The 22,968-nt window shown below is 41.0% G+C and overlaps 3 protein-coding genes and 1 pseudogene across 3 annotated transcripts; 2 read left to right on the top strand and 2 right to left on the bottom strand.

Annotated features, from left to right (window-relative positions):
* Positions 1–1,847: 1,847 nt before the first annotated feature.
* LOC139468844 (NADH dehydrogenase [ubiquinone] iron-sulfur protein 6, mitochondrial-like) lies at positions 1,848–6,607 on the bottom strand. Its single transcript, XM_071250979.1, has 4 exons — positions 6,479–6,607; positions 5,209–5,262; positions 3,647–3,766; positions 1,848–2,108 (listed from the first exon to the last, which is right to left on the bottom strand). Exons 1-4 carry the CDS (start codon positions 6,599–6,601, stop codon positions 1,974–1,976), a joined length of 432 nt encoding a protein of 143 aa, XP_071107080.1. The 5' UTR covers positions 6,602–6,607; the 3' UTR covers positions 1,848–1,973.
* A 2,851-nt stretch (positions 6,608–9,458) lies between these two features.
* LOC139468843 (dextranase-like) lies at positions 9,459–12,875 on the bottom strand. The gene is made up of 2 exons (XM_071250978.1): positions 11,901–12,875; positions 9,459–10,448 (listed from the first exon to the last, which is right to left on the bottom strand). Exons 1-2 carry the CDS (start codon positions 12,810–12,812, stop codon positions 9,909–9,911), a joined length of 1,452 nt encoding a protein of 483 aa, XP_071107079.1. The 5' UTR covers positions 12,813–12,875; the 3' UTR covers positions 9,459–9,908.
* A 1,204-nt stretch (positions 12,876–14,079) lies between these two features.
* LOC139467944 (uncharacterized) lies at positions 14,080–14,572 on the top strand (annotated as a pseudogene).
* Positions 14,573–18,762: 4,190 nt separating this feature from the next.
* On the top strand, positions 18,763–21,410 carry LOC139469095 (dextranase-like). The gene is made up of 2 exons (XM_071251223.1): positions 18,763–19,668; positions 20,640–21,410. The coding sequence occupies exons 1-2, from the start codon at positions 18,763–18,765 to the stop codon at positions 21,165–21,167; spliced, it is 1,434 nt and encodes a 477-aa protein (XP_071107324.1). The 3' UTR covers positions 21,168–21,410.
* Positions 21,411–22,968: the final 1,558 nt, after the last annotated feature.

The following is a 22,968-nucleotide window of genomic DNA, read 5'->3' as shown; positions in this document are numbered from 1 at the left end:
GCAATATTCCAGCAATATCACGGCGAGGGACACCAGAAATGGTCTTCATACATGGTACCCATGTGGGAACTCGAACCCGGGCCTTCAGTGTGACGAGCGAACGCTTTAACCACTAGGCAACCCTACCACCTCACATTATATAGGGAAACTGAAAGACAAAGAGAAAACACTTTGTCGAAAACATGGCGTAACTATATACCGTGAAGGTGATCCAAATCCGATAACGCCTGTTTCCAAATATGAGAATGAACATCACCGTCCAGCCGCAATAACCTCATCTGAACGGATGTGTTCAACCCGAGGGTGAGAAGGGTACTCGTTCTCGCACAACAGATTTCATTAAACGATTTCCACGTTTACTCCACAAGGATATCTCCCGGTTGGTCGGGAGACTATCCTTAACGTACCATTCTGGAGCCCAATGCTGCTAGGGGGCTGGCTACACGTACGAGGGAATCACATCGGTCAGTCAATACGGAAACCCGCCAGCCTTCTCCGTCAAGTTAACGATGTAACATTGAACGAAGTCTGTGCTTTACGTTTGTGATAATGAAGAAAGCACTGGTTGAAAATTCAAATAAGAATCACATGATTTTTTTCATGACCCTTCCTCCGTGGTTTGATTGTATCCAACGGGTTGTATCTAGAAACCTACATCAATCAACCGACATTAATACATTACACATAACAACAATTATATATTGATACATTCACCAATGGCGAGCAAAACAGAGTAGCAGTCAGACTTTTTAATTGTAAACATTAATTGTCTGGTTTTTTTAACGATTTTTCAAAATGGATAATCATTTTGAGTGCTTTTGTCAATCATTTCCGAGTGCTTTTGTCCTCCTTTTCTTGTCTATATGGCACCTCACGCTGTGATCTCGCGTTGAGCTGCTTGAATGGGCGATTTGTTTTTCTGTTTACGGCAAAGTATCCTTCTTCTCAATAGATGCCAACCAACAACTAAAGTTGGGCACTTATGTTTTTAGTGATGTTTATCCTTTTTGATAAGCACTTGACGTTTTACACATTTTTATGTGTTTATAATGTTAAATATCAAAAGCATATTTTTGAGCATTTTTTGGACTTAACTGCTTTAAGCCAAGTTACAGAGTAATAGAACTGACATCTTCCCGAGGCAAGGGAGTTAACTGACTATAAAAGTCCTGTTTCCACACTGGACTGTTACAGTCAGTTATAACTCCCTTGTCTCGGGAAGATGTAGAACATGGATGAAAAGAATCCAACATTATTTTCTCAGAAAATCCACATATCAAATCAAACTTGGCACTGCACCTCTCCCATTGATATAGAAAGTGTTCACCAAATTTGAAAAGATTCTATGCTGTAGTTTTCAAGTTATAGGTTGCACACAAAAACGTCCCCGGAAGGATGGACATAATTCCATTGTTTAACTATATACTCGCGCCCTTGCCAGGATGGTGACATGTGACATGCGTCACTTAATTTCCAAGAATGTTACTGTTATATCACTGCACATGTACAAGACTTAAAAACCTACCATAAATGGGCATTTCAGCGTTAGATTGAAGACATTTAAACAATGACACCATGAACTTTTAGAGTATTGCCTACCAGAATCTGCATTATGCATTGATGCATAACATGCAATCTACAGTTTTGATAGGTATAATTATTCAAATAGCCATACTGGTGTGCTCCATTAGTGTGAAGTACCATTCCCAGTTTGAATGGTGTGGGACGTAATATTTTGCATCAAGTAAAACACAAAATACCCCACATTGAAAAGGGTAATTTGACATTACATATGGTTAATATTGCGTTGCTCTGACTGCTCCAGCAAAGATAATAAACAAAACATGTGATACTTAACACTTGGTTTATTTTCTCCGGACAAGGAGAGAACATCAGTGTTCAATGTTCATCTACACATCATATTCACAGATAGGAAGAGGGCTTCCTTATAGTCTCACACGCACACACATACACTAGTCACTGCTGGGCTGCACCTGTGCCAGGTACTCTGCATATGTTATACTGGGACCGTGCTTGGCCGGATCATAGAACTTCTTCTGGATAAACTTCCTTCCCGAGTAGCCGCACACGCCAAATTCATTCTTATCCTGCAAGAATATAAAGACTTACAATATAGTGGATTGTGTAATATAACCCAATCTAACCACCATCCAAAAAATATGCAAATGACAAAACATTTGATAGGTTCTTTCCAATGTATGAGTGCTTATGGCAAACAAATATGGCTGTAAATAATTTGGAATTATATTATACATGGGGTGTTCCATTGAGATATTGTATTCCTACAGTTACTGTATGATAAAAATTATATACAATTCATGTTCTAACACTGCAAAAAGGCAACAGTAACAGTAACTCCTAATGTGTTATACAGTAACCAGAACCTATGATACACATACAGTGTCCGAAAATAACTGCTTGCCAGCCTGCCTGTCAGCCTGCCTGTGGCTTGCAACTTTTGTGTCAGGCTGCATGAAATTTTCCTCCACCTGCCAGACTGTCTGGCAGATAATTTAAGACTACTTACGTATTCAGTTTTATTCAGTTAACTCCTTGTAGGTTCTCTGGTAATTGTTTTCATTATTTCAACTGAATCAAGACGTGATTTGCCTCTTATTTTTGGTGGCGATTTTTCAATATTAATAATGTCTGAATGAGGGCAGATAAGTTTGAAGATGGGCAGGCAGCAGTTATGGGTCACCTGCACGCCTTTTGGGGTTTCAAACATATTTCAAACCCTGCAAACAGAACCAATGAAGTAGATAGTTCCAAGGTTTCACTGGCCCACATAAAAATGGACCAGAAATATCGCAAGTCATGTTTTCACGAGACTATGTAGAAACTGTATATAACCCCAAAAAGGTCTATTAAATACTCCCGACTTTATTTCATTGCCTGCATTGAAGCATTTCTCATAAATCTATCAAACACATACAAAGATACCACAAAATAATGATAACCCAAATTTCCTCAATGTTGCCAAGACACCAAGTCAAATCACCCCTTCTTGTAGTGTAGGTGTGAGCGATTGTTGTCTTTCATCACATTCAGCACTATTCCAACTTATGAACCCTATCATGAAACCTGGTACATCGTTTAGTTGGGGCAGGGCAAACCATAGGTTGATAGCATGAGCTACTATACAGGTGTGTGATGACAGATGCCCATGCCAGGGGCTTGACAAAGACGTCAGACCAACATGGCCCACTTGGACAAAGAGATCTTAGCCCTAAGACTATCGTAAGCCTATGTTAAAGTATAGGATCATCTTAGCACTAAGATCGCTTTGTGCAAGTGGGTCCCGGTCTATTCTGCCCAGTTTTCCCAATATGATTACCGGTATAAGGAATATAACACGAGAAGAATTTGTTCATTTGTATTTCTTTAACACTGTACTGAGCTATATTCCAGCAGCCTGTAAGTAATCAAATCCGGACCAGACAAACCAGTGAATATTATTATAATGCCTCATACCATCGGGGCACGATGACACACAATCAAACAAGACATCAAGAATGACCACACGCTCCATTTAGTCGCCTCTTACAACAAACATAGGTTGCTGGGGATCTATCCTAACCTTGAATCCCTAATATGAGAATAACTAAAGACCAGAAACACAGACCAGGTTAATGTAGACCTTGGGGTGTCCCAGTGCTCCACCACTGTCGCTCCACACATTGCGTGCCTCCACCACCACTACAGGATCTTCAGCTATCAGGTTCACAGCGAACTGCTCATTTACCTGGAAATATACACAGAGAAGTGTACCACTCAACACTAAACATGCTAAAGAGGACAGATTATCAAAATGACCTCAACAATTCTATTAATATTCAATATAAGATAGCTACGCGATAAATTACAAAAAACAATAAAGAACAAAGCGTGGTTTATTTCACTATAAAACATTGTGACCTCATGACCATCATGACCTCATTTCTACAGATTCGAATATGCGTTGCAACTTGATGACGCCATATATTGGATGACGTTATTTTTGAGAGGGAAGTATCTAGTAAGTTGTTCCCCATAGGTGTAGTTGCACGACGCGGATAAACACAGTGGCCGTACAATCGCATCCCAAAGTAGTGAGTGAGTGAGTGAGTGAGTATGGTTTTACGCCGCTTTAGGAATATTCCAGCAATATCATGGTGGGGGACACCAGAAATGGGCTTCACACTTTGTACCCATGTCAGGAAATAAACCCGGGTCTTCGGCGTGACGAGCGAACGCTTTAACCACTAGGCTACCCGACCGCCCCACATCCCAAAGTAGGAGAGATCTGACAATTGGTATTAGGAGAAAAGGTACAGATAATTGACGTGAGGATAATCCCCCTGTTGGTAAAATGGACTTGTCTGACATGTCCGAGGTCAGATTCTATTCAGGGGGGCTGTACATAATTGTAAGGAAGAAACGACTTGTGGTCATTGTTTATCATACAATAAAACACTGCAGGGAGAATAAACAACTGAGGACTGTGCCCCTCATGGTTTATTCTCCCTGCAGTGTTTCAATGTACAATAAACAACTCCCTCTTGTCATTTACTTCTGAATTAACGAGAAAAATGTTGAAGATATACATATGGATATGCTATAAAATGTTCAAATACTATTCGTATCTCACAAAATAATGCTACTAATCATCATGATATGGATAAATGCGATGCACCAATCAACAGTTTGATCAATGGCTTCAGTCACTTGAGAAAGATTTCATTGTTTCATTCTATATTTCTACCATACCATATTCTTTACCTTTTTTCTCTTCAACAGTAAGCTTTTTAACATGGTTACCATGGTTACAAGCACACTTATCACACCGATGGAACTGATAGTATTGATCATGTTGACCCACTGTCCACAAATAGTGAGCGAGTGAGTGAGTATGGTTTTACACCACTTTTAGCAATATTCCGGCAAAATCACGGCAGGGGACACCAGAAATGGGCTTCACACATTGTACCCATGTCAGGAATTGAACCCGGAATTTCGGCGTGACGAGCGAACACTTTAACCACTAGGCTACCCGACTGCCCCTGTCCACAAATAACTGTGTATCACATGCTCAATGTATTGTGATCAGCATGATCAGTTAATATCAGCAAGAGTGTAGCATAAGGTACAACATCATGTTAAGTATCAACTCCCAGAAATTTAATGTTTGATTTTTCTCTATCTTACCATCTTGTCCTTGTCAACAAATCTCACACGCCGGTAGTCTCCCCTTTCCCATACCTGAAACATACAACACTGTCTTGAACAAAAACATGGCTAAATATGCTCAAGGAAAGGTCTTAAACATATCCAGAAACAAATCTAAACCATATCGATCTGAAGAATGATGAATAAACTGAAATTGTTACAGACATACTGACACAATACATGTAATCACTGATGCAAGAATATTCGGAGAATGCATATTGTGTTAAAACAATGGGGAAATTTGTAGTAGCCTGCAGCAATTTGTACCTAGCCACGGGTTAGAGAGCTAGTGTTAAAGGGACAGCACATCAACTGTTGTGTTAGTTACCAAATGATGCATGAAATAATTTCCAAGTGTAATGTCACATGCCTGATTCAATTCTCATTCCAAAACAATAGAGCTCTGCCCAGCGAAGCTGACAACGCAAGCGATGTGCGGAGTAAACTGGCTTCAGTCTTGTCTTTTCGGCAAATCGAAGAGAAAGCTTGTGTATGTTTCTTATGTCGGAATTACAAAACTACTAAATGTCAGCTTGTAACATGTGTAACTGCCAGTGTGTATCGAAGCCCAGATTACACATTAAACATGTTAAATGAAGACAATCCTACCCTGAGTTCTTTGTGACCACCAGGGGTTATCGGCTAGGTTAATTTAAAAACAATACTTCAGTATGGCTGACGTCCTGTCCCTCTAAGTTCTAACCCTGATAGTGCAACATCCCATGCCACTGGACCGGGCACTGGTGTTGGATGATGACAGAACAATCACCCAGATCACCAAAGCTGACCACTGAGACAATTAAAAGCTCCCTCTACAGAGTGAGGTTGGAGGGACCTATTCCAGTGGGTAACCACTGACAGCGTTTAATTCCTGGATGGAGAATTTAAGCTCTAGTACCTTCTTTATTCCACGGACAATGTAAATATTTCAATGAGGTTTTTACATAGGAGTTTGTGTAAACATGTTTTCGCTGAGGAACAGCTAGAAATTAAAAACCTAGCAAATCCCATGTTTACTGGCTTAGTTATAGCTATACATTCTCATTTAGTCATATCTATTATATATGTTGGAGTTGAACATGTGTGATTGCACGTATACATTAATACGCTATATGTTAAAAGGTTATAAACTAAAAACAGAATATATAAACTGAATAGTGACATTCTCGAACCCAGTTCACCTGACTTGTTACTTGAACGTTTGCATTCTCACAAATGAATATCTAAGATCATATCGTATTCATTATACCTGTCCTGTGTGTGTTTTTTCATCCACGTGAGACTGAGATCCGAGAGTTTTTCGAGTGGATGAGAATGCCCGACAAACGATTTGTCGACCGACATTCAGTCCTGCCCTTGACAAGGCAGCCATTTTGAATGCAGTCAAACGAAGGGGGGTAACTCTGATTTCTTGATGTACACGTATTCTTTTCACCCGAGCAAGCCAATGTAATCTCAGGTTCGAATCGGGTGACAACAAAAGAGCGAGAGCAATATTTTATGGTACATTTTTGTATGGGGTGTGTAAAACAATAATAGTAGATAAGCATACGGATATTTACAATGTTTATCAAAGTTCAAATGTACCATTCAATGTTCATAGCGATTTTATTTTCATATCAGTGCTGCTAGAAATGTGAAGATTCAGACCACCACGCTCTGTTGTCGTCTGCATTAATAGCTCAATTTAGGCCTTTTCATATTATATTTTGAAGCAGAAATACATATCCTGGCTGAACAGGCCCAATGCAACTTTTACTTACTTAGCAATAAGTTCATTTAGCACATTTACATGCACTAGTTGAAGGGAACCATATCCATTTCGTTACCTCGCACAGCAAACAAAATAATGTAAGTAGCTGGGGAACCATCTAATCTGGAATCTCCACGGGGCCATTACCACAAGAACTATCTCGCCACCCTGATGTTCCACGACCATCTGTACAATCTCTGAATATTGTCATGGTTGTAGGTGTAGGATATGCAGTATTGTGTCGCGTATATGATGTAATATGTGTAGTGACACTTTTTACATTTACAGTACACGCATCTAATATGTCACCCAGGCACCCAGCCATCTTTGTTACCGAATTGTATTTCAAGGGCTTCTTTAAAATACGCAACATTTCAGCTCCATCCTAGCTAGCCACGCCAACACTAGCATGGTCTATGGGGATTATTGAACCAAGATATATTTCTACATAGATCTGTTGAAAATTACAATGATAACAATTAACATTGTAAAATTTAATTCCAATATCTAGAAAAAAAATGAGAAATTAAGAATAGTATATAACAATGAACACGCTAACACATAAAAACACGCTAACTGGTATTATTGACATACATGTACGCGCATAATGTCATGTAACTTTGCTAATTTTATCAACTTGCCTTAAAAAGGCTGGTGAAGGAAAGTGTGGAATCTATCCGCTATCCGTAAAGAGATATTAACATCTGGTAAGAAATAATTTAGAAGTCTTTCATTCTCAAAACGACGAAAGATATTGATGAGAATTTCATAATTCCGGAGATTATTCTATTTTTTACGAACCATTATGATTTTGAAGAATGAAAGTTGTCTAGTTTTGATGAAATACTACATAGTATCATAATCATATAATAGTAAAGATACCAAGAATAATGGTCCCTTGTGTGTCCAAAATAGCGATACCAGGCACAGCCAGAATGAATCGACATTGTATTATTGCAACACAACAGAGGTAAAACAGAAAATGTTCCGAATGTTGCCGTCATCTACACCTCCGGTACCTACACACAAAACACCCAACACTTATCTATCACTTTCTGTTGGCTTCATCGTCATTAATTCTGAAAAATATGAATTTGTTTCGGCTTCAGTTATTGTTTAATGTGCAAAGACGATGATTGTGGGTTCGAATCCCGGTTCGTCCCGATTATGTTTCTAGGTTTGTCAGCACCATACCCGTGCTCGTGGGTTTCACCGAAGCGGTAAACGTCTGAGACCTGCAACACGTCGGGCTTCTCGGTGGTCTAGTGGTAGAGCGTCCGCCCGGAGAGCGTAGGGTCCGGGGTTCGATCCCCGGACGCGTCATACCAAAAGACGTTAAAAGATGGCGCTCGGCATTAAGGGACTGGTCGGCTCAGTATTCTGTGGGGTATTCATGATAAACTGAGGCATGGTATCTCAGTGGGATAGCACTATAAATCGGCATCAGCCCGGACAAGTACAAGCAGACACACACATACACACACACACACGTGTGCATGCACATCGCTATATAAGTGCAAATATCTTCGACGCGACGTTAAAACCCCATTTTACCTTCACCTCACTATACGCCTCTATCATACGCCTTAGCAAATGCTTAGCACTCCTAAATTGAAAACTATATATTGACAATATGTCATGATTAGGCTGCGACACCTGAGTCATATGTTCTCAGCTGACACTGTATGTTCTAACACATCACCACTCTGTGACATTCAATGTCTTCCTAGACACTCAAGGGCGGCCGGGTAGCCTTGTGTTTAAATCGTTCGCTCGTCACACCGGAGACCCGGGTTCGATTCCCGACATGGGTACAATGTGTGAAGCTAGAATATTTCTAAAAGCGGCGTAAAACCCGATTCACTCACTCCTAGAAATTCGTGTGACGTTGGACGCCTGACGGAACTGTTTGAAACCGTTATATGAGTTGTTGACCAGACGTCTGTCATCTTGAAATGAAAACAAAAGACCACCATGGTATTATGCTTCAGAAGGTAATTTTCAAAAAAGTCTTATGAGATAAACGATTTGGTAAGATTTTTTTCAGTGATTAAAACATAAAAAATGAAATAGTTCAGATGCAATAAGGTAGTTGATGTTTAAGTGAGTGAAAGCTGTTTAACGCCAATATCAGTTATATCACGGCGGTCTGTAAGTATTCGAGTGTGGACAAGACGAACCAGTGATTGAAAGCATGACCAGCACTCCACGCCAGACATGCGACCAGCTACATGGCATGCAACAGAACCTGTCCATCTGATCAAATGTTGCGAAAAGCATGAAGCAATGAGGGTCTTTTTCTGACCAGGAATCCCTACAGGTTGGATGGTGCCTAATCTCTCCTTATGTGTTTATTACTTCAATTTACAACGCATCACCACTCTGTGACATTCAAGGTCAACCATCATCAATATTTCACGGAGTTACATAGTGTGAACAAATCTGTGATGAGATAACGATGACATATAAACCGAGCCTCATTTTTTTACTCAAACTAGTGAAACAGTTCAATTTTAAGGTTTGAATTTTCAGTTCTATATTCAAATAAATAAAAATGGACAAAACCATTTTCATAATCAAAAGTAATCTCTTCTGTAAGCAGAGTCCATTGTATAATTCTGACCATTGTTTTCATCACAAGCATGTGTTTATACCAGGTGTTCGCGAAAAGGTGAGCCTATCCTGTCCACCGGTTGCACACTTGACACAAACACATGCAAAGGTAAGTCAATTGTCCACCTGGAAAGACACGGAAACACCTGGTACAAATTAAAATAAGGAATTGCATCGAGAATAATGTTTGTCACTGATGCGACACATTTGGAAATATCCTCCACGTCTTCCATAACACTTTTTGAAAGCTTTACTCACGCCTGAAATGTTGCAGCCAAATGTATTCAAACCACGTTTCATTACCATCATCTCATTATCCAATGATAGCTCCCCCGCAATTAAACCGGATATTGCTGGTGGTGTTGGCATCGATATGAAAGTCTGCTTGGGCTGCACCGGAGATGCATTTGCCGCCAATCTTGAAGTTGTTGAACTGCCAGTTGGTGACTCTGCCTCCAGAATTCCCTGCTATTTCGTTATGGAGACTGTCGTGGCCAGGCTGGGATTCCACGGACAGGTTTATAATGTGGACGTTGGAAGCCGCCCCCGATGCCCCGTTGGCCATCTTCCAATACACAATACGTGGACAAGTCCCTTCTACCCTAATGTTGGTGAAGACGATATCATTCATGGCGAAATGCTTTGTGTTACCAGCCAGGTCGAAGACTGCGTCGTTGTCGCTGATGTGACAGTTGGAACCTTTAAAAGTGCACCAGTCGGTGTGAATGACGTCGATGTCACTTATCCTGACTTTCTTCATATCTCTGCCGCTCCACCATCCGTTCTGGAAGACAGCCCCGTTCTGCATCTGCCAGATGACGACCCTCCGTGCCACCATGTTGTCTGTGTATACCTGAATACAATAAGCACGCTCCAGTTGGGTTTCTAAATTTCTCGAATGGGAGTAACATTTGCCGCACCATCCCACGTTCTAGATTATTTGTTGGGTGTAATTGAAAATTAATTAAAGATACGGGGAAACCCTGGTCGTCCTGATAGTGGATATCCTTGTAAAACCCATTTCACCTGTCGCTATTGTTCCCAGTAAAACCACGTTTCTTCACCAGTACCGATCCCAGTAAAACCATTTTTGTCCGTCATTACCTTTCCCAATGAAACCCTGTTAACCCATCAGTAGTTTTCTTAGTAAAATCGTTTTCACCTGTCGTTTATTTTCCCAGTAAAACAATCTTCACATGTCGTTTATTTTCCCAGTAAAACCCCTGTTCACCTGTCCTTTATTTTCCTACTAAAACCCTGTTCACCTGTCGTTTATTTTCCCAGTAAAACCCCTGTTCACCTGTCCTTTATTTTCCCAGTAAAACCCTCTTCACATGTCGTTTATTTTTCCCAGTACGCCCCCTCTTGACCTGTCGTTTATTATCCCAGTAAAACCATGTTCACCTGTCATTTATTTTCCCAGTAAAACCCAGTTCACCTGTCGCTACTGTTCCCAGTAAACCATGTTTATTCATCAGTACAGATCCCAGTAAAACCATGTTCGTCCGTCAGTACTTTTCTCAGTGAAACCCTGTTCATCCGTCAGTACTTTTCCCAGTAAAACCGTGTTCACCTGACGTTTATTTTCCCAGTAAAAACCTGTTCACCTGACGTTTATTTTTTTTAAAACCTGTTCACCTGTCATTTATTTGCCCAGTAAAACCCTCTTCACATGTCGTTTATTTTCCCAGTAAAACCGTGTTGACTTGTCCTTAATTTTCCCAGTAAAGTCCTGTTGACCTGTCGTTTATTTTCCCAATAAAACCCCTTTCACCCGTCGGTTTTTTTCACAGTAAAACCCCTTTCACCCGTCGTTCATTTTCCCATTAAACATTTTTTTACCTGTCGTTTATTTTCCCAGAAAATTCTTGTTCACCTGTCGTTTACTTTCCCAGTAAAACCCTCTTAACCTGTCGTTTATCTTTCCCCAGTAAAACCCTTTTCACCTGTCGTTTATATTCCCAGTAAAACCAGCTTCACTTGGTTAGTACTTTTCCCAGAAAACCCATGTTGATCCGTCAGTACTGTTTCAAGAAAAACCCTGTTTATCTATACGTCAAAATATCGACTTCACCAATCATTGCTAAAAAATAGTTATTTAATATCATGTAAAAGTTTTCCACAATACTTCATAATTCGGAGTCTCCAGACTATCACATATTCCCGAGATTGTTTGATTTTGATAATAGAACACGATTTGCATTGTGTGAGAGAGACACCTATCAACGCCCTTTCGGTATTGCTAATGCTAATTCACTGCTCAAGCAAAGATCCAAGAAATGTCTACATAACAAAATTCACAAACCTTCAGTGCATCATCGTTTGCCGAGATGAAGCAGTCCTCGACCAGTCCATCATGACCAATACCAATACCATCGGAATTATAGGCCCACGACCCAACCATCTTTACATAACGGACGGTATTGTGATCGCTCAGTCCGCGGTAGAAGTATTTCACAGGATCAACCATGATGATACCCTCAAGTACGTGAGAATGTCCCTTATCAATGTCGATCATTGCCCACTGAAATCTTGGATCGTGCCACGTGTATGTAGCAGTGGAGAGTATTCCTCTGCCATAGATCTTCACTGGTTGATTCCCAGTGGTCTTAAATCCTCCTTGAACATACGCCCCTGGTGCTAAATATACTTCTTTTATGTGAGAATCCAATTGTTTCGGGCCATGCAGATTGTGTATCCCTACGTCATAATACAGAACAGAGTTGTCGTTCTTGTTTGGCTTATGTGTCTCAGGCGGATCTGCGAACACAAGGAGCCTGTCTGTTATGTCTGGGCCTCCATTACTGCTGCCGTAGTCATAGTCAAATTCTACGGACATCCACTTCTCGGTGTTGGACACGGTGAATTGGGCAACCTTGGTTCCTGTTCTGCGGCAGTGGTAGTTGTAGCTTTTGGGTCTGACGATGCAGTTGTGGAAGTCGCGCTGGGTGTGGACCTCCACTGTCACGGCACCGCCAGTAAAGGAAAACGACGTGAACGACATCGATCGTCCTGGGTGTGCAGATGATGTTTCGTGGGAACGTTTGTCAGAGGTGGTAATGTAAGTGAAACTGTCATGTTTTCTTCCACCCTGACTCACATACACCTTGAATTTGTTGGAAGCTGGTGGACCACTGGCGTGTGGGTATATGATGACGCTTCCCGTCGCCTCGTTGGCGAGGGTGAAGAGAACCACCCAAACACAGAGACCGACCATGCTGTGGCGGCACCGGCTGACTGTGGCACTAATAACTTAATATGAATCTGCAGAGATTGTGACGCATGAGACCCATCCCTTCTAATCAGTGCAACCATAACATTTTTTCACTTATTCAAAACATATTGTATCTACATTCTGTAGAGATAAAAAGAAACATCTGGTCCTTTGCACTATCTGTCTGAAAAAACGGAACTTTATCTATTCAAATATAGTTACTGTCTCGACTGTCACGTGGTACGTGAGGGTGGTCTAATTTTGGAAGAAAGTACCCATACATCACTGATACCCAAGTGAAATGAATAAACAAACACATCGATTATTGAGTCATATCAATATGTAATATTCAAAAAGCAGGATATCGGAATAAGAATGTGAACTCAGGTGCACGTGCACGACCAAGGTTTCGAAGTAGGTTTCGGATAGTTAACAAGTCAAAGTCAAAGTGACCACCATTTGCAAAGACATTTGCCTGGCAATGACTCCGAATAAGGACAAAACAGAGAATTCAGGAAGCCTCGGGGACGTCATTCCAGATTTGCCTGCTGCAGCTTGGCCAACATCACACGACTTCGAAGAGGTTGAAAACGTCGTTTCAATTCATCCCACACGTTCTATGACGACTTTAAAACAGCAAATCCCATACCGCTAGCTACATTAATAGGAACGTTATATGCACGTCCGGTTTAATTTCATCACCGTGTGGCCTTGATCTTGAATGAAGGCCTCTTAAAACCAAGCAGAGTCAATTCCCCACACTAAGGAAGGTATTTACTAAATTTGATCTGACTGAAATAAACTCTATATATTTGTTGAGTTATTATGAACATTGTTCATTTTTGAGTGTACGACATTGAGCGTGAATCCGACCTTCCAAACTCAATGACAAGTATTTCAAGAACATTCCTGAGGGCAATATAGCAACGTATGTAAATACAGCACATGCTGCATGACCTCAACATAACCTACTACTGTTATCATAAGATTGTTATCAGTCAATTCCTTGTCGAGTTAAGATATAAACAAACTGTTTTCAGGCTGACGTTGGAGACGACCTTGACCATCTACTTGGCTCATCAAGACCTATTCTACCCCGGATCTTCAGCAGCCTGCTACAACATATTTTATCAATAGGCGAGTGTGCCTGATTAAAAAACCCTTAGGTATTTGCCTTTAGATTATGATAAAGTCATCTTGTTACCATATATATCATTTTTTTCAGGTGTTCCATACCGGCTTGATTATCAGGCGAACAGTCGTGTGGCAGATGCAGTTCGGAGCCATCTTCCAGTTCGGATGGTGCAAGTCCAGGAACGTTCATGACATCCGGGTCTCCGACGTGGACATTATACATATGGATTGGTGCGCTTACAAGGGAGATAACTGTCATCTTCAGCCTAATGCTGCTTGTCTTCACCGTGTCCGGCCACACCCACGAGTTTCACGTCGATGACACCATTCTCAAGGACATCCGAATTGAGGGAGAATGTCCGAGACTGGTAGAGCGGAAACTCTACAACGGAGCTGTGGGAAAAGTTAGCAATCTGCGTTTCGAGAACATCTATGTTGAATCCGTATCGAGCAGCATGCATAACATTATAGCAGGCACACCAAGAGCTCCTATCCAGAACTTGTAGTTTGTCAATCTCCGGTGTGGCGGCCACTGTGTCAGTAACACAGGTGCAGGACACTTTTCGGTTGACTCGCATACGACACACAACATCAACATTGTATGCGGTACTAGTCCTATCATTGGATGATATTAATGGAAAGTCGTTTAAAACATCAAAACACACTGCAATATTTGCAAAAGTTCTCGTGAGGATTGCTCGGTAGAATATGTCCACATAACCCATACTTGTCGCACGAGCCAATGCAATAAAGATCTAGTGGTCACAATGTTTGACCTGGATGTTTATGTGTCAACATATCCCGTTGGGTTGAATTGTTGTTCATGTTATCAACCACTTGGTAGCCTAGCCCAAACTAAATAAACGAATTTCAATGCGTGGATAACAAATGTTGAATTCCACGAAAGTTTCATGGTTAATATCTAACACAAAGGGCAGGTCCCAAATGAGTTACCATCCTTCGTGATTTTTTTTATCTCCTATAAAACCCGTGAAGATCCGGTATAGAATAGGTCTTCAGCAACCCATGCTTGCCGTAAAAGGCGACTATGCTTGTCCTAAGAGGCGACTAACGGGATCGGGTTGTCAGGCGCGTTGACTTGGTTGATGTATGTCATCATATCCCAATTGCGTGGATCGATGCTCATAATGTCAATCACTGGATTGTCAGACCGCCGTCATAAAGCTGGATATTCCTGAGTGAGGCGTTAAACATCAAACAAACAAATTTGACCCAGTTGACACAGCTGATATCTCCCAGGTGGACGTTGCTTATATGATGTATATTATGACAATCGGAGAATACGTTCAGTGGTAATATCATCTAAAGGCTGTCACATGCATCTTCATTTGCGTTTATCCTTCATGCACTCGAGTTCATCCGCAGCTGGAACGGCTTCTCCAAAACGACCGCTGCAGTATACCAATGTACATATTCAGCTTGCCCAGCCGTTAAGCGTTTATCTCGTCATGTCGTAAACGTGCACGTGGATTCGATTTCCAACTTAAGCACACCTGTTTTTTACATTAACCCTAACAAAACATGCAAAACATAAAAAGAACATGTCACACGTTTTCTTCACTTACTAATACAGTAACCTTGTACCCTGTAGAATTTGCGAAGAAATATATTTCCGCGTAGAAAGTGGCTGCAGCAGAAGGTATTAATTATACCAGTGTGGACCCGAATCGCAGATTCATGACGTTTCTGATCCTTAGTTTGTCAGCACCATACCGGTAAAACCATAAAACGACAAAACCCTTACCATAATCGTAAGAAATTCTCTGCTAAAAGCAGAGCCATTGTACAATTACGCATGTGTTATGAATCGATATTAATAGTGATGATACCACGTGTGGCAGATGTCACTAACACATGGAAAGACAAGTCAGTTGTTCATCTGAACAAAACAGGGTAATATATGGTACAAGTAAAAAAATGGAATAGCATTGGACATTAAGTTTTTCACTAATACGTCACATTTGGAAATATCCTCCACATATGTACCATAAAACTTTTTTTAAACTGAGGCCTTTGAATGCTGAGACCGGATAAAAAATTGTTTACCAAGAGTCGTAAGAGGCTCTTTAAAGGCTGGACATAAAGGGAAAGTTGACCATTGGAAAGTTGAAGTTATCCCTCTTGTAATACATTCTTGTGGACAGTTTTGTGTCACTCAGAACATTTATGCATAGATCTTAATATGAAAGAGATGAACCTGTCCATACAATCTATTCAGTCGCCTTGTACGACCGTCATAGGTAACAATTGTGATATTTGGGATAACACTTCCTTAGTGAAGTACAAATTCTAGAACTTTTTATGGTTGAGTCCCATTCGGAATTCGAACCCAAACTCCCAGATTGAGGCACCAATCGCCAGCACACATAGTCATCCACCGAAAACTCAAATACTTTGACATAATTGAACCTAGTTCTTTTCTGACAAACCTAGAAACATAATCGGTTCGAACCGGGATTCAAACCCACAATCATAGGTTTCTGGCGTGCCTAAGGGACGCAACTCTGCACAGCGAATCGCGGCGCCTTAGACGACTGGGTCACCCTTGCCCCCGGATATATAGCAATAATAGATATATGATCTTAAAAGTATGAATAAATCATAGAAAGTGCCTGTTGTTCAATTTTGAACAACCATCTAATGCACAACAGATGATATCTAGACATACTTTAGTTCAGATAATATAGACACAACCATATGAATATTTGCAATATTCCGATAAGGGAAATAATGATGAAATGCGATATTCAGTTGTCCTTAAGATAGTAGTTACACTGATGGAATATGACCATCAGATCATTATCTGAAATGTCGGAAGTATACATGCGATATATTTGATGGTTTATTACCTCGTTAATAATGTAAATAATGGAGTTTGGTCCGGAGAGTCCAGTGATTGATATTAAGTGTTATGATCCACGCTGTCTGGGTACAATGACACACGACAAACCAGTTCACTGAACCTGTCCATACAATCTATTCAGTCACCTTGTACGACCGTCATAGGTAACAATTGTGATATTTGGGATAACACTTCCTTAGTGAAGTACAAATTCTAGAAATTTTTATGGTTGAGTCCCATCCGGAATTCGAAACTCCCAGATTGAGGCACCAATCGCCAGCACACAAAGTCATCCACCGAAAACTCAAATACTTTGACATAATTGAACCTAGTTCTTTTCTGAGATTATAAAAGGTCATCGTGATTTGAGTTTTTGAGAACCCACATGGTATTCATTCCTCTTGTCTCAAACACTCCCTGTGAATATAATGAAAGTCCTTCCTTGATTGTATTAAGGATTGTGGTTAATCTTTGAGACAGGGATTTGGTGGCACATTTGTTGTACCCAGCAATATACCCCTCTTTGTACGGATCTTTATAGAGCTTTGGAATCCAGTACATGTCATGGACATGTCTTCAGGTTAAAGAGTCATGTCAAAAGTGGATAGTACCGATGCATGGTTTTGGCAGACAACGAGACTTTTCAGTTGAGACAACGAGCAATTTCAGTTATGACAGTGTGTGATCCCTCCTAATGCTATAGCTGCTCTTTGTCACACGTTCACGGCTTTGATGTTAGGTATTTACATTTCCGAAGCCGTTTGCGATTTAGATATGTACCCATCCACATCAGGCGTCCCTGGGTCATAACGTCCACGTCGATGCATCACAATGTGGTTTGAAAGGTATTCAATTCACTTACATTACAGAGTCAAAGAACAGAGTGAAAGATGCGTTGTCTGTTGAACCTAACAGGAAATCGTCTTTCTCAGACAGTCCCGTGACAGTCGAGATCAGAACAAAGACAGAGTTTACAATGCATTGTACGGGAACAAGTTTCACGACAGGGGTCCCATGACAGCCCAATAGTCACCCAAAGTAATTCCATCAGGATGTCAGTGCGACTATGGTTGGTTGGTTGGTTTGTTGTTTAACGCCGCACTCAGCAATATTCCAGCTATATGACGGCGGTCTGTAAATAATCGAGTCTGGACCAGACAATCCAGTGATTGATATCGTGAGCATCGATCCACGCAATTGGAATACGATGACAAGTGCCACTATAGAAGCGAGGAATCAACAATACGGACTAACTTCTAATATTTGCAGGCTGCCGTCAAACATGACATTGTTTATACAATGGCAGTGCATCAGCCAGCATCATTGGCAGCTATTGCCTCAACTGTCTGCTGGATGTGAACACAAGAGAAAGCATGTCGGCGAAGCAACAATTTGCACGTGCATTTTGCATGATTTGCTCGAACTGAACTATGTGTGAATGTCCAAGGTCATACCACCAGAAACCATTTCTGAACAGGTCGCCAAAACGCATATCGACCATTCTCTGTATAATAATGCCCATGGCGACTTTCTTTTGCCTTCCAGTATAGCTAAAAATGTTGAATCTAAACCAACTCATAAGGTGTTGATGTTCTTTGGTTTCAGCGAAGGGAACAACGTTTCTTTAAATAAATGAGAATATTATCAAACCATCCAAGGATATTGCTTCAACACACACGTCTTCAAATCTAGCAAACATTGACAGTGTGATCTTTGTGTTTTGTTTTCTTCCAGGAGCCCACGAAACATTTTGGCCGACGAGATATACCCATATGTCTCATACCCTATCAACAGACACAGTGCATTTGAGATGTTGAAATGTACGTCATATATGACATGATATATTCGTTATCTGATCCTGTCAATATCAAGCAACACGATAACAGCTATCGTGGAGTGTAAACGTTTGATAAATAACATAGCAGGTAGCCATTCACCATAGTGTACTAAAACAGCATGGATGTGTGTCCAGTCATCTACCTAGTAATGACAATGATGGGCGGATATATGGCCGAGCTGGTCATATACCCTGCACCTCCGACCATGGAGTCATCAGATAAGTATGAGGTATTGGTAGGTCTCGGGGATCCATTATTGGGTACCTTCACTTACAAGACGACCTCGAACCACAGACATATCGAGAACCACTACGTCCATCCCAACCGCTCCGTGTCATGGTCGTCTTTTGCATTCAGTCGTGGTCCGGTAATCGTTGAGGTCAGGACACAGAAGGACTTCAGTCAGTGTCTGGTTCGCCCGGTAAGTTACGGGTACGCCTGCAGTAGGGTGGGGAACAAGACGGCTAGGTTTACAGTGACTCGGAATTCTACTATGATGTCTGTAGAGTTTGATAATGACTACGGCAGTTGGAAGTCCGACATAGTCGACAAGCTGCTGATCTTTGCAGAACCTTTGGAGAGAGACGTTCCTTCTAAGAGTGACCCCTCGGTAATGTTCTTTGACGTCGGTGTGCATTATCTTGACGGTCAAGTCAGATTGAACTCGAGTATAAAAGAGGTTTACATCAGTGCTGGAGCTTTCGTTGATGGAGGGTTCATCACCACAGATAACACAAAGGTCAAGTTCCATGGAAGAGGGATCTGTTCAGGCCGCAAGTACAAATTTCATGACAAGCGATTTCAGTGGTCGTTGATCAACACTGCACAAGGCACTAATCACACAATTGAAGGCATAACGTTAAGTGATCCCCAACAGTTTTTCATATTCGCCCAAAGTCCCAACAACATCATTAAACAGGTCAAGATGGTGGGCGCCTGGCCTTACAATACTGACGGTATTGAGATGGGCGTTGGTGGTTTGGTGGAGGACGTGTTCATTATGGCCAATGACGACTCACTCAAGGTAATGCCAGACTTTAACATCTAACAACTCTGTGTGTTTCAGATATGATAGCATATAAATTATCAATTCATCAATTCCATCTGTATTATTTATGTTTTAGCTTCGTTAATAGCGCTACAGATTAAACATTACTATAGCCCCTACAAACATTACAATCTGGGTAGAATAGGTCTTCAGCAACCCATGCTTGCTGTAAAAGGTGACTATGCTTGTCGTAAGAGGGGACAAACGGGAACGGGTGGTCAGACTCGCTGACTTTGTTGATGAGTGTCATCGTATCCCAAATGCGTGGATTGATGGGCATGATGTCAATCACTGGATAGTCTGATTCAGACTCGATTATTTACAGACCGCCGTCGGTGCGGCTAAGTGCGGCGTTGAACAACAAACAAACAATAAAAAAAACAAAAAAAACATTATAATCTAACTATAATCAAGAATAGGTTTCTTAGGATTAGTTTGACCTCACTCAAAACCATCGTACACTTAGTTATCCATTGCACATATAAATAAAGCAACACAACCCTTTCCATATCCAATAGAAATCTCTGCATAAAACAGAGTCGATTGTACGATTCACATTATATCCTGAGCATGTGTTTATGAATCACTATCAAATAGTAATGATACCAGGTGTTCGCGAAAATGTGAGCGTATCCTGCGGCACCCGTCACAAACACATGCACGGGCAAGTCGATGTTCACCTGAAAAACACGGGAACATTATGGAACAAGTCAAAACAGGGAACTGCATCGGACATCATTTTTGTCACTGATGCGTCAAATTTGGAAATGTCCTCCATAAACATTTTTGAAAGCTTTACTGAATCCTTGAATGTTGTAAAGGTGATCAAACAACTTCTAAGCAAGAGTCATATGTCGCTAAGTCACCTTTTACTCAGAGATTCCAGTCTTGCTCGATGGTTCCTTGAATATCTTGAACGACTTTTTGAATGTTAGTTTTCCTTATAGGTGTACAACAACGATATGACGATACAGAGAGTGGTCATCTGGCAAATGCAAAATGGTGCCGTATTCCAAACAGGCTGGTGGACGGAACGTGACCTTCACAGAGTCAGCATCAGCAACATCGACGTCATTCACACGGACTGGTGTACATTCCACGACCGCGACTGTGGTATGCTTAGTAGAAACAATGCAGTGTTCGATCTGGCTGGAAACGTCAAGGTCATCAACATGAATAATGTGGTGTTTCAAAACATTCGTCTTGAAGGTTTTTGTCCTCGTTTTGTTTTCTGGACCATGCCGGCAGGGATCAATGGAACTTCATCCAATGTACGATTTATAGATGTGTCGGTTGGTTCACAGCCAAGTAGTGGCCAGCTCATGAATGAAATATCAGGTTATAAACCCAACGGCTATGTGTCCGATTGGCTATTTGCTAATTTGTCTGTAAGCGGGCGATGTATTGCTACACCTAACGCTGGGAGATTCGTAATTGATAATTCAACAACATCAAATATTAAGTTTTCGTGTTAGACATGCTACTAAGAATTAGAAATGATTTAAAGAAATGATGATACAAATAATCCAGACGTGTTTCAGGCGTATAGTTGTTGATTCTGTTCGCATGTCATGTTAATTAATACTGTTTTTTAACGTGGCCTTAATAAACCATCATTATCATTATTCTTACATATAAACTGTGGGGCAAAAGAATCTATAACTCTCAATTGTATTATATGTTTGATTTTCATTTATTAATATCTCTAGTTAGTGATATTATATATAAAAAGGTGACTTTATTTGCGCTTAGTCAGCACTCAAAGAATACTTCTAGATGATTTTTAATTTTTTTTTACAATAATTTGATTTAAATTTTCTTAAATTAAGAAACAAAATTCGGATAGTAGACAACTGCCGATGGGTATCTTAGACATCTTATATTTTATAGTTTTTCGCTCAAATTTACATTTCATGGTAGGGGATAACTTACAGGAATGATTGATCAGACATAATCCAATTTAACAACAGTTCTTTTAATTTTAAGTTACATAAAAAACAAACTCGGTATGATTTTTTTGCCGGTCAGTTTAGCTTGTGTGTGTTGATGCTGATGTCTCATAAAGACCTTGTTCCCACAATCATGCTGTGGCTTTTGTCATGTATCGAGTAACGTTAAGAGAGAAGTGACATTCAATATTCTCTGTCATTTTATTTCTCATTGGGATAAGCATGTTATTGAACTAGATTAGGAATACATTCTCTTCATATGATTACATATGTAAATATTATATGTACCCATAAGCATCACGCTGCTGTCAGCCCAGGTCTGTCTATAGAATCAGGGAAAGCCGATTTCCATCTGCAGTGGAGTGCTGGCACAGTGACAGATCTGTCCGACAGTACCTCCATTAAGCCAAGGTGCACAATCAGCTAAATACCCTAACGCCTTTCATGTTCAACCACACACACAGAGCATATGCCTGCTGACCAGAAGACGTATTACTCGGCAATAAACCACCCCACCCCACCCCACCCCGTCCAACCTCACCTCACCTCACCCCTCCCCACCCCCTGTTGCGACCTATATTACCGTCGTTATGTAAGTGTGTGTCATCTGTGTCCTGCATTATATTTAGTCACGTGACCAGTAAGGGTGAGTGAGTGAGTTGGGTTTAACGCCGCTTTTAACAGTATTCCAGTTATATCACGGCGTGTCAGCTTAATGTGGGAGGAAAGCCCGAAGTGATGCAGGTTTCAGACGTTTACCACTTCGGTGAAACCCACGAGCACGGGTATGGTGCTGACAAACCTAGAAACATAATCGGGGCGAACCGGGATTCGAACCCACAATCATAGGTTTCTGGCGTGCCCAAGGGACGCAACTCTGCACAGCGAATCGCGGAGCCTTAGATGACTGGGCCACCCGTGCCCCCGGAAAGATAAGAAACGTGTATGTGATTCTGCAAGGCATGTGCTAGCTGATACAAGGCACTGGGTTGGATGAAATATTACAGTTACGTAAGTCTCGATATATGACATTGTATCAACATATCTGTGGTTTGTTTGTTGCTTAACGCCGTACTCAGCAATGTCCAGCTATATAACCGCGGTCTGTAAATAATCAAGTCTGGACCAGGCAATCCAGTGACTGACATCATGAGCAACGATCTACACAATTAGGATACGATGACATTGATCAACCAGGTCAGCAAGCCTGACAACCCGATCCCATTAGTCGCCTCTTACGACAAGTGTATTTAAACAAATTGCATCTGATATGTTTATCCAAGAATGGAGAGCTACACTGGAAAATAGTTCAAGATACGACCTTTAT

Source organism: Haliotis cracherodii, unplaced genomic scaffold (genome assembly GCF_022045235.1).
Source record: "Haliotis cracherodii isolate W230 unplaced genomic scaffold, xgHalCrac1.p SCAF_2, whole genome shotgun sequence".
Lineage (NCBI taxonomy): Eukaryota > Metazoa > Mollusca > Gastropoda > Lepetellida > Haliotidae > Haliotis > Haliotis cracherodii.
Note: the sequence above shows the minus strand (reverse complement) of the source record. Positions and strands in the feature narration are given on the sequence as shown.

Excerpts from the sequence above, each read along its gene's own strand:
- LOC139469095 (XM_071251223.1), top strand. The coding sequence starts at position 18,763 with ATGGATGTGTGTCCAGTCATCTACCTAGTAATGACAATGATGGGCGGA. Across the intron at positions 19,669-20,639 it reads CCAATGACGACTCACTCAAG|GTGTACAACAACGATATGAC; the intron begins GTAATGCCAGAC and ends TTTTCCTTATAG.
- LOC139468844 (XM_071250979.1), bottom strand. The coding sequence starts at position 6,601 with ATGGCTGCCTTGTCAAGGGCAGGACTGAATGTCGGTCGACAAATCGTT. Across the intron at positions 5,263-6,478 it reads AAAAAACACACACAGGACAG|GTATGGGAAAGGGGAGACTA; the intron begins GTATAATGAATA and ends TGTATGTTTCAG. Across the intron at positions 2,109-3,646 it reads CCAAGGTCTACATTAACCTG|GATAAGAATGAATTTGGCGT; the intron begins GTCTGTGTTTCT and ends ATATTCTTGCAG.
- LOC139468843 (XM_071250978.1), bottom strand. The coding sequence starts at position 12,812 with ATGGTCGGTCTCTGTGTTTGGGTGGTTCTCTTCACCCTCGCCAACGAG. Across the intron at positions 10,449-11,900 it reads CAAACGATGATGCACTGAAG|GTATACACAGACAACATGGT; the intron begins GTTTGTGAATTT and ends TATTGTATTCAG.